General features: G+C 43.7%; 1 protein-coding gene across 1 annotated transcript in view; it reads left to right on the top strand.

Annotated features, from left to right (window-relative positions):
* Positions 1–2,001: 2,001 nt before the first annotated feature.
* THEMIS (thymocyte selection associated) overlaps positions 2,002–11,720 on the top strand; it is a 32,966-nt gene continuing 23,247 nt past the window's right edge. Inside the window, exon 1 of the mRNA XM_015416767.1 lies at positions 2,002–2,092. Coding sequence (XP_015272253.1) covers positions 2,002–2,092 — 91 coding nt within the window. The remainder of the gene's footprint in view (positions 2,093–11,720) is intronic.

Genomic DNA, 11,720 nt, shown 5'->3' with positions numbered 1-11,720 from the left:
CACAGGGTCAATATGCACATAAGGCCTTTAAAGTGCTATCACTAGCCCAGTGATTATAAAGTAGACTTGTGGTCCAAAAATTTCCTTCTTTGATTGTGTTGCCACAGTATTCACCAGTAAAAAGCAGTGTGGGTAAACTTAAAAGTATTGGAGTTTAACAACACAATCAAAGAAGGTGCGACCTCATTTGGAGTACTGTGTACAGTTCTGGTCACCACATTTCACATATATATGCCACATATATATGACCTCTGAGGAAGGCCTATTTGGCCAAAACGCGTAAGGTCAAGCTTTTAAGCCCTTGGTATTGTAATGTTTTATATATAATTGTTGTAAATGGTAGGTTCAGTTTTTTCCCCTTTTTGTTTCTGCTAATATGCACAAAAGGAGCTGCGGTGGCTCAAGTGGTTAAGACGTTGAACTGCAGGCTGTTGGAAGGTCGGCAGTTCAGCAGTTCGAGACCCGGGTGCCGCATGATGGAGTGAGCTCCCGTCTCTAGTTCCAACTCCTGCCAACCTAGCATTTCGAAAGCAAGAAATTGCAAGTAGATAAATAGGTACTACTTCGGTGGGAAGGTAACAGCGTTCCGTGCACCTTGGTGTTTAGTCATGCTGGCCACATGATCACGGAAACGTCTTCTGACAGCGCTGGCTCTTTGGCTTTGAAACAGAGATGAGCACCGCAACCCTAGAGTCGGATTCGACTGACTTTCGAGCAAGGGAACCTTTACCTTTACCTAATATGCACAATGGCCTTCCAGGGGGCAGCGACTAAAGCCTCAGCCTGTTATTAGCTCAAGAAACTGATATCTTGAGGTACACTGCATCAGAACGCAGAGTTATACTTTGATGTCACTGATGGAGCCATCTGCCATGAATGTGTCTAATGTCCTTTTAAAGCCATCTAAATGACAATCTCTACACAAATTAATTCTGTGTTTGTGAGAGGTACTTATTTTTTAATGCATTTTAACCTGTCTCCTAACTACTAGTATTTTGGGAAAGAAAGGTAGGTTAAACCACTTTCTCTATGCCAAGCATAGTTTTATAAATCTCTGTCTCATCCCTCCTCTATCAAATCCTGTCAGCTGGATTGTTACAATGGGCATCAACAGTCATTTCTACACCTGGCAGACTACCGTTACTACATCACATTTGATTCCTTGAAAGGTGGTGGTGGAAATTGCCATCAACTCACAGCTAAATTATGGCGGCCCTGTAGGGTTTTCAAGGGAAGAGACATTCAGAGGTGGTTTGCCATTGCCTGCCTCTGCATCAGGACCCTGGTATTTCATGGAGGTCTTCCATCCAAATACTGGCCAAGGGTAACCCTGCTTAGCTTCCAAGATCTAATGAGATCAGCCTAAGACCAAAACAAACTATTCCCTCCTCACTTTTCTCTAGCCTGCTATTTCAGTCTAGTTATCATAGGTTTCAGATAGTATTTGTACTTTTAACTGGCCCCCGCTTCTTTTTTCTGCATTCCACAAAACAACTGCTGTAAAACCTAAACCAATTTAATTTCATCTTTCCAAAGACCACTGAGGCTTCTTTAAAAAGAATAAAACAGCAGTGCTTTCAAACTCTTGAAAGCTTAAGACAAGATCTTTCTGGGTGTATTGGTGCAGCTTCAAACCACACCCTAGTTAACAAAGTCCCTCACCTCTCCTCTTTCTCCTCCTCCCCTCAGTGCTGGTACAAAATAAAATGTGCTGGATTTCCTGTAGCTCAAACTGACACAAGTACAAAGTCATACAGACCCAGGTGTTCAGCATAGCTTTCTTAAAATCTTACGCCTGAATTCTACTGTGCCTTCCACCAACGCAAATGAAAGACAGTGGAAGTGGCCTCCTGTGTAAAAAGGCAAAAGCATTTTTCCCCTCTTTTGATTGAAAAGTTCTCTCACATTTCACAGGCTTTTTTTAAGTGCAGGAGGTAATACAGAACATCGTATGAGGTGATTTTTGTTTAAAGTCTCTGGCTTCCTGCTGCTTCTCAGACCATGGCCTCCAGTCTTAAGAATTTCATCCATTCCTTGGATCCAAAATCTCTTCCTAGGATTCTGCAGATCCAGTCTGGGTTTTATGATGAAGGTGAGTTTTGGGGTTTGTTTTTTTTAAAGAACAATCTCAATGTACGCAGAAGGACTGGAGCTTCAGATTTCTGCATGGGATGAAGACTTGTGACTGAGAGCTGTATGTCGTTAGAATGGCAGCATGTCATCACTAGCTAAGTCTGTTTGTAGAAGAAGATGACAGTGAGCAGAAAAAATATATAAATTTGCTGTTTGGAAAGAAGAAGAGACTTCTATAGAGGAGTGATTGGTAGGAACACAGCCATAGGGATATGCAAACTTCGTACACAAATGTTCCATCACTATTAAATATTAAGTCCTAAAACTCTTTTGTATCTATAATCCAATGCATGGTCACACAAAAGCAGGATTCTGCACAGCCATCCCCACTGGGTTGAGAAACCAGGTCAAAGAAAAGCATGCACATACTCAGAGAATTGAATACGCACTTCTGAAACACTGTGGTAGCTCTGGGGCTTTTTTTTTATTATTGGAAATGCAATCTGATATTTCAAAATCCATCTCCTGGACTTTGATAATTGGATTCTGACTTCCAAATAGGAACTCCAGCAAGACTAACATCAAAGTTGAGTTCATTGAACGTGTGATGAAAATTCAATACTTCATTGATATGATTTCAACCATTTGGTTTTGATACATATGTAAAATGTGTAAAAATCCTAAAAGAAATTATTACAAATGTTTGAGGTGGGAGGGGGAGTTCTGTAGTGTACTCTTGCTGCTGAGAAGCCTGATGGTTATGGGGCAGAAAAGAAATCTCTAAAGTAAATACAAAATAAATAAATATACTTTGGCCAGAGGTCTTGGAAACTGATTATCCACAGAAATGGGTGCCTCGGGGAGCATTTTGTAGCACTTAGATTATTTGAATCCTTTATTTTTTCTTTTGCTGCTCTGACATTTTGTCTTATATTACCAAACTATAAGAGGTTGGAAACAGCTTTATGGATACATCCTGTGAAATTGGTAAAATGTAAGTACTTCATGAGATTATTATGGGAAGGCAGGGGTTGTAGTAATCATACTAAATGGAAATAGATTTCATCTTAATTGTTAAGCGGCAAATGTTATCCAGCAGAGAATTTAAACCCCCCCCCCAACTGAGAATGACAGGCTATCAGAACATCTACGGACAAAAATGTAATTTCTATTCTTTAATGCCCTGACCTGAATGACCCAGGCTAGCCTGATCTCATTAGATCTCCGAAACTAAGCAAGGTTGGCCTTAAGAACATAAGAGAAGCCAATGTTGGATCAGGCCAATGGCCCATCCAGTCCAACACATCCAGTCCCACAGTGGCCAAAAATACAGGGGCCATCAGGCGGTCCACCAGTGGGGCCAGGGCACTAAACATCCTCCCACTGTTGCCTCCCCTAAGCATCAAGAATACAGAGCATCACTTGCCCTAGACTGAGAGTTTTTATCTATGGCTGTGGTCACGCACACTAACTAATGCACTTCCAATACACTCTCCAACTGGATTTTGCCAGTTCACACAGTAAAACCCAGTTGGAAAGTGCACTGAAAGTGGATTATTTAGTGTGTGTGACCACAGTCTATATCTTGTAGCTAATAGCCACTGATAGACCCCTGCTCCATATTCCAATTCCCTCTTGAAGCCATCCATGCTTGTAGCTGCCACTACCTCCTGTGGCAGTGAATTCCATGTGTTAATCACTCTTTGGGTGAAGAAGTACTTTCTTTTATCTGTTCTAACCCAACTGCTCAGCAATTTCATTGAGTGCCCATGAGTTCTTGTATTGTGAGAACTTGTTTATATGCATAATCTTGTAAACCTCTCTCATGTCACCCCTCAGTCGTCATCTCTCCAAGCTAAAGAGCCCTAACCTCTTTAATCTTTCTTCATAGGGAAAGCGTTCCAACCCTTTTATCATTCTAGTTGCCCTATTCTGCTCTTTCCCCAGTGCTATAATATCCTTTCGAAGGTGTGGTGACCAGAATTGTACACAGTATTCCAAATGTGGTCACACCATTGATTTATACTTGGTTAGTACTTCTTCTTTTCTTTTTTAACCCCCCGAATTTTATTGTTTTTCAATAGACTACAAAACTACAAAGAAAAAATTGGGAAGGGACTACATCTATGGATGAAGGAAAGATACCCACACTAACTAAAAAGCCAAGAGACTAACTAAAAACCCAAGAGTGAGAGATCATATCCCAGTTAAACTAAATGTTAGTATTACATTTGTTAATAAGACAATATACTTGTAGAGTTCTTGCTTTGCACTGCTTCTATGTTAGTAAATTAGTTATCTTGAGAAGACTTTCTGAGCATCTTCATTTCTTCAAAGAGCAATTTTCAGAGTCCTTCTGCCCTTACTTTGGCTTTCTGTCTCTAAAATCATACACAGTTTTCGTCGCACCCATAGCTGCTTCAGCCGCAGAGTCCTTAGAGCAATTTTCAGAGTCCTGCCCTTACTTTGGCTTTCTGTCTCTAAAATCATACACAATTTTCGTCGCACCCATAGCCGCTTCAGCTGCAGAGTCCTCGTCCGATCCAGAGGTTGCTGAGTCACTTGACTTGGTTTCTTCCTCCTTAGATTCTTCCCCCGTTCCCAGCTGGCGTCTCAATAATTCATTGGCTTTAAAAATGGAATCAATCTTCTCTCTTTTATCGTTGATTTTAAAGATGACACCCTCGGGGATCCCCCACCTGTACTGAATTCCGTTGGTTTGAAGAAAAGAAATTAAATCCTTGGCCCCGTTCACACGGAGCAGAAAACCTAAGAATCATGTTAGCCTTTTCCATTTGGAGCTGTAACAAGCGATTTTCTTGAAGGTTTTGCCTTATTTCAACTTCTCCCACTCTTTTCTTCATCTTTTTATTACCGGTGTCCATCTCTACTATTTTTTCTGTTACTTGTTCCACTTTCTTGTCTGTTTCTGCCAACTGACGCTGCTGTAAAGCGAAGTTTTGATTCAACGAGGTCAGCTGCTGGTTAATACCATCGAGTTGCTCTACCACCGACTTTAGCATATCCGCTAGCAGCTTCATGACATCAGTTCCTTCCTCTGGCCTCGGGCTCTGACTACCCGGTTTTGGTTTTAACTTTCCTCGTGTCGCCGCCATTTTTCCAATTTGTTTACACATTCAAGCCATTATGCAAAGGCTCGAAGGGCTCATCATTTCGCTGCAGGCACTCAGATAAGTCTTTCAAAACAAATCGCTGTTTGCTTCCCCCCTCACCCCCTACGCTTCGCTTGACTCTTTATGCGCATAGGAGGCATCCCTCCCTGCTCTCCGCTTTCCCGGGGGGGTATTTGCTTATCAATCAGTCTGCTCAAATAGAACTCACGTTCATTGTCGGTCTTAAATCAGACCTCGTTCCCAATCATTGTTATTCCGCTGGATCTCTCGCGCTTGCCCCAGTCAAACTAGCTTGTGCCCGAAGGCCACTCAGCAACCGGACCGTCTGGGCAGAGGGAAGCCTCTATTCTCCAGCAAATAGCCGTCGAAGAGGCTAACCCTCAAAAGCCCTCTGGCTTGGAGCCCTTCCCGAGAGCTCCGTGGAGGTGCCACTTGAGGTGGTACCCCTCCATGTCGCAGGTGTGCTAATCGCTCCTCCGGAGGTCAGAGAGAGCGACCGCCATCGCTAGTCCACTTCCGTTTTTTCCCCACTTGGTTAGTACTTCTGTGGGAAACCTCAAAGGATGTCCAGGATTGCTATGCAAAGGCAGGCAATGGCAAACCACCTCTGAACATCTCTTGCCTTGAAAACCCTGAGGGGCCCCCTAAGTCAGCTGTAACTTGACAGCACTTTCTACCTTCAGTCCACCTTGGATCTCAGTAAGAAAGATGAACTATAAATGAAGTTTACCAACTGCTTCACATATGTTTGTTCATATGTATTATTATTTCCACATTATGGACAGGAGGATGAGATGAGAGATGGTGCCTTGCTTGATTAAGGCCTTTTTGCAGTTCATGGATGAACTGAGGCTTTGGATTCAGGGTTTTTCAACTCCCACTTTGGTTTCCTAGCTCGTTCTCTTAACTGCTGAACTGCATGCACTCTCTTGATATACGGTGATAGTTTTGGTTCTTCAGCCAAAGTGTAAGGAGCCCAAGTTTGTGTTTTCCTGTGCTTGCTGCATAAGATCAGGATTAGGGTTCTCAGCACAAGTAAAATGGGGAACCCTTCTCTTGCCTTGAAAACCCTGAGGGGCCCCCCACCAGAGGCCAGTGCACACTCCGGAGCTTCAGTCCAGAGTAACAATAGGGACTAGGATCCTAGTCCCTCCACTGGGGGAACCAATGGGACCATGGCGGGAGATTCAAACCCGCCAATGGGACCCAGGGGTGTGTCCCCTGGTTGTGTATATAGTTGGCCTGCCGGCCGTTGTTCCTTATCTTTGTTGTGTTCTGAATAAAGCGTGCTATGCACTATGTCGTTGTTTGTCGTTCGTCCATGCGGCAACCCACTACACAATTGGAAAGTAGGCTTATCTCCTGCACAAAGGCAGCAGTTTTTTGGATCTGTTGATCTACTGGGGGCAAGGAAGAAGATCTTATTTATAGTGTTTTTGAGATGGACAGAGGAGGGATGGGGTTTAGGAATTTTTGTCACTTTGATGAATGTCAGCCTCTTTATCAGCAGCAGAAGCAGCATGTGCAGCTTCCCTTTGGTGATTTATGATTCTTCTCTGCCTGCTAAACTCAGGAGTAACTGTGCATGTGGCACTGAATGACTGTCACCACTCTCAATTTGGTCTGGGCACACAGCTTTTTTTTGGTGGGGATGGAAGATAAGCAAAACTGGGCCAACCTGGCTGTTGGGAAGAGTTAACATAAGAGATGTGCAATAAACTCTATAGCCACTACTGTTTGCTCAAGCTGCAAAAAAGTAGCTTGCACAAACTCTGCAACAGCTTGGATTGCAGAGAAAAGAGTAGTTATCTGAATTTATCCTCTCTACCTCTTACGATGGAAAATGCTTCCTTGGATATATACACTGGCTTTTCTGCTTTCCTGCCTTCAAAGGTATACATGCGAAAATACTATAGGTCCTAATATCACATATTTAAAATTTTTACTGTAATACTTGTATACAAGTGTACAAAAACAGGAACAAGAAAAATAAACAAACAGCAAGAACAACGTGGAATAATAACATTAAACTAAACAATATGATTGAACATTTTGCAAATACTTCTGTATAAATCTTTTACTACCAAACATTTAGAATAGCTAGGTTAGAGTCCAGCTAGGTTAGAGACCAACAGGATTTTCAGGGCCTAAGCTTTCGAGAAGCAAAGCGTCCTTCATCACATAGTGTATCTGAAGAAGGGGCCTGACTTTTGAAATCTCATCCCCCCCCCAATCTTGTTGGTCTCTAAGGGCCCACTGGACTCTAATCTAGCTGTTTCACTGCAGACCAACATGGCTGCCCGAAACTACTAAGCATTTAGATAGTCCAGAATTTCATCTCTGACATTGGGTTTAATTCTGTTCCAATATCTTATAAAAGGTCGCCAGGTGTTTTTTAAAAAAATTAATATGTGTGGATTCCTAGCTTGGTTAACTAACTGTGGTATTTTCCACATTAGGACAGGCCTGTATAGTTGCCCCATTGCTGGTGTGGCTGCAGATAAAAAACACACAGTGGCAACAGGACTTCCAGATGGCAGTTTCCCCATAATTTCCCTGCTCTGGTCCCCTATCAATGGTAACCCCACCTGAACCACCAGGGTTTCTTCCATTACAAAAAAAAAGTTGTTCCAGGTCCTAGTAATTCCTAAGTGTTTTTTTTTTAAGTAGAATTCTAGCCCTCTCTGTGGAAGAGAGATGCTTTTCTTACATCTCTGCTATCAAAGATGCTAAAGAGTTACTTTATAAAAAATGAACATTGGGAATTGGGCTTCAGTCTATGAGTTGGACAGTTCAGGTGGGTTGTGGCGCTTCAGATCCTGGGGTTGTAGGCCCCTATAAAGCTGCCATATTTTTTACTCCTTTTGGAAGGATTTGATGCCAGAGTGCTTGCACAGAAAACAAGGGCGCCATGCCCCCTACCTCTCACTGCATGCATACATTGTCGCCAATGTTCCCTCTAAGCTGTGGAGTCTTGTGAGCAAAAATTCTACTTTGTGAGCTACTGTAATGAAATTTGTGAGCCAGTGATTTTGCTACTGCATAAATTAGTTGGCTCTGGAGCCACATCCTTCCTGAACTGAGACAAAAGTGTGTGAACCGGAGGCTAAAAAACTGTGAGCTAGCTCACACTAACTCAGCTTAGAGGGAACACTGATTGTCACTATAGTCTATTATGCCGCCACCGTCTATTACCTATACTTGTTAGCACTTTGAAATTGTGATGGTTTTAACTGTTTTATCTGTTTTAAATACTGTGTGTTTTACTATATTGCATATATGTTGTAGGCCACCCTGAGCCCGCCCTGGCAGGGAGGGCGGGATAAAAATCAAACGAAATAAATAAATAAATAGTGATATTCAGTTACCAGGGCTTTTTAAAAGCCTTCCTAGGCCAGCGGAAGGAAATGAGCCCTGCAGGGACTGGGGTAGGGGCATGGAAAATAGGTGCCAAACTTTCCTGCCCACCCAGCAGCCATCCAGGCTTTACTACTATCTCTGTTTTGTACTATCTTTGCAGCAAAGCAGGGTTGAGGAAAGATTAGGGAAAGCCCCTGAGAGGTGCATGAATAAACCATTATAATGTGGGGAAATGGGAAAAATAGTTTCCCAATAGCATTAAAACCAAGGCAAATAGCCTGTGTGAAATGACCTGAATGGAATAGGGTTGCCAGCCCAGCACTGGCACCTTAGGGGTGGGGGCATCACTTCTGGTTTAAATCCAGAAGTGACATCATCATGTCAGTGTCAGGCTGTAGGATTTGGGGGGAATCCTAGACCAGAAGTGACTTCTCCGCTGCTCTCCCGATTGCAGCGAGGGACTGGTGCTGCCAGGCAGTAGTTCTCTTGCCTGAGTGGGAGACCCAGCAGCCCTAGAATAGAATGCTTAGACTGAAGTAATTCTGGATAGCATTACAAGGTGTCACAGAAATTATGGTGTCTACTGAATGGATAGTTCAGAGTTCAAAACTTGGCTCTTGCATAACATCTAAGCCGTGAGTGGCCAAATGTGTGGCAGAGGTTTTGTGGCACTCCTGGACAGGTAGAGAACAGTTTTTGGGCCTTGCTTTGGCTGCGGTGGCTCAAGTGGTTAAGACGCTGAACTGCAAGCTGTGGAAGGTTGGTAGTTCAGCAGTTCGAGACCCGAGTGTGCCGCATGACGGAGTGAGCTCCCATCTAGTTCCAGCTACTGCCAACGTAGCAGTTCTAAAGCAAGAAATTGCAAGTAGATAAATAGGTACCACTTCGGTGGGAAGGTAACAGCGTTCCGTGCGCCTTGGTGTTTAGTCATGCTGGCTACATGACCACGGAAACATCTTCGGACAGCGCTGGCTCTTCGGCGTTGAAACGGAGATGAGCACCGCAACCCTAGAGTCGGATTCGACTGGCTTTCGAGCAAGGGAACCTTTATCTTTACCTTTGGCATAAAGCACTGGTCTTCAGTCCATGAGTTGGACACTTCAGGTGGGACGTGGGGCTCCACATCCTGGGTTGTGAGCCCCTATAAAGCTGCTATATTTTTGATGCCTTTTGGAAGGATTTGATGCCACAGTGCTTGCATAGAAAACAAGAGTGCCATGCCTCCTACCTCTCTTTGTCTGCATACATGCTGAGAGAAGCAGCAAGCTAGTAAGGCAAGGTCATTCAGTGGTGGTGAAGATTCCTCCATGGCTCTTGAACTCTTCATATTATTTTGCTGTATTTTCAATGCAATCCTCAATACAATATCCTGGGAGTAAGCCCCACTGAATAGTCCTAAGTAAGATTCTGAGTAGATCTGCTTACCTAGTGTAGTGGTGTTTCTAGCTTGGGAAGATGTGGGCTTCCTGTAGGGCTATCACTAGAGATCATGAGAAAATATTTCATGAAAGTGGTCAGCCTTGTTGTCTCTTCTGACACCTTTCATTTATTTCACTGTGGTTTTGTGGTTACTTTACACAAAGCATGCAGTACGATCTAATGCTCAGCAACACAGAAAATTTATTAAAATTCAAGCAGATGAAATGAGCACATTTCGTTGGTGCTCTGGTTGTACCACCCATGCTTATACAGGTTCATTTGAAAAGATCTGAGGTTATCGATATACTGTTAGGGACATGTGGCCCCCATCTGCGGATACCTAAATCCACAGACTGGGGCTATACAGATGCTAAACAGATTTTTCAGCAAACTCATAGGACTCCCCAGGTTTGCAGAAAAATGTGTAATTTAAAAAATACAGAGGGCATTTAAATCCCCCCAAAAGAAAAAGGAAAAAAAAGCATAAGCAAAGAGAATGCACTTACTGGTACAGCTAGTGAAGGCTACTTCTAGGGAAACACTGCAGGTCCAGCTCTTTGCCGAGAGATGGTGGTGGTGGATGCTGGGAGCAGCTCCGTGCCCAGCCAGGGGAGCAGCAGACTTCAGGAGAGGTGCCAGGCTGGGCTGCCACAGTGAAGCACTCCAGGAGCTGCCCTAGGCCCAGCCACCACGGTGGAGTACTCTGGGAGCCACCCCAGGGCTGGCCACCATGGCAGAGCACTCTGGGGGAGCCTCCAGGCCTGGCCACAGTGGCTTTAAGCAGCTCCAAGGCACAGTTGCTGACACTGCTGGGTAGACCCTGGAACCTCTATGGGGGAAGATGAGATTCCCCCCATGAGTCTCCCACCCCTTCCCCACTGAGCTTTAAGGAGAATTGACAGAGATAAGGGGAGGAATCCCCCCACCAGTATAGTGGGTCCCCACTGAGTCAGATTGAGGTATTGAGAGAGGAGGTCCTATGACTAATAGACAACTTAAAAACTGATAAATCACCAGGCCCGGATGGCATACATCCGAGAGTTCTGAAAGAAGTCAGATGTGAACTTGTGGATCTCCTTACAAAAATATGTAATCTTTCATTAAAATCTCCCTCCATTCCTGAGGACTGGAAGGTAGCTAATGTCACTCCCATCTTTAAAAAGGGTTCCAGAGGAGATCTGGGAAATTACAGGCCAGTTAGTCTGACGTCGATATTGGGTAAGTTGGCGGAAACTGTTATTAAGGAAATAATTAGAAGGCACATTGATGAACAATAACTATTGAGACAAACTCAGCATGGGTTCTGTAAGAGAAGATCTTGTCTCACTAACCTGTTAATGTTCTTTGAGGGGGTGAACAAACATGTGAACAAGGGGGACCCAATAGATGTTTTTTACCTTGATAAAGTTCCTCATCAAAGGCTCCTAAGTAAGCTCAATAGTCATGGGATAAAAGAACAAGTCCTCTTGTGGATCAAAAACTGGCTAATGAATAGGAAACGGAGAGTGAGTATAAATGGGCAATTTTCTCAGTGGAGGGTGGTAAGTAGTGGGGTACCACAGTGATCAGTACTCGGTCTGATGCTTTTTAACTTGTTTATTAATGATTTGGAGTTGGGAGTAAGCAGTGAGGTGGCTAAATTTGCAGATGACATGAAGTTGTTCAGGGTGGTGAGAACCAGGGAGGACTGTGAAGCACTCCAAAGGTACCTGTCAAGGATGGGTGAGTGGACGT

This window comes from Gekko japonicus, unplaced genomic scaffold (genome assembly GCF_001447785.1).
Source record: "Gekko japonicus isolate JY-2015 unplaced genomic scaffold, Gekko_japonicus_V1.1 scaffold92, whole genome shotgun sequence".
Taxonomy (NCBI): Eukaryota; Metazoa; Chordata; class Lepidosauria; order Squamata; family Gekkonidae; genus Gekko; species Gekko japonicus.
The sequence above is the reverse complement of the archived record's forward strand: the minus strand, read 5'-3'. Positions and strand labels throughout refer to the sequence as shown.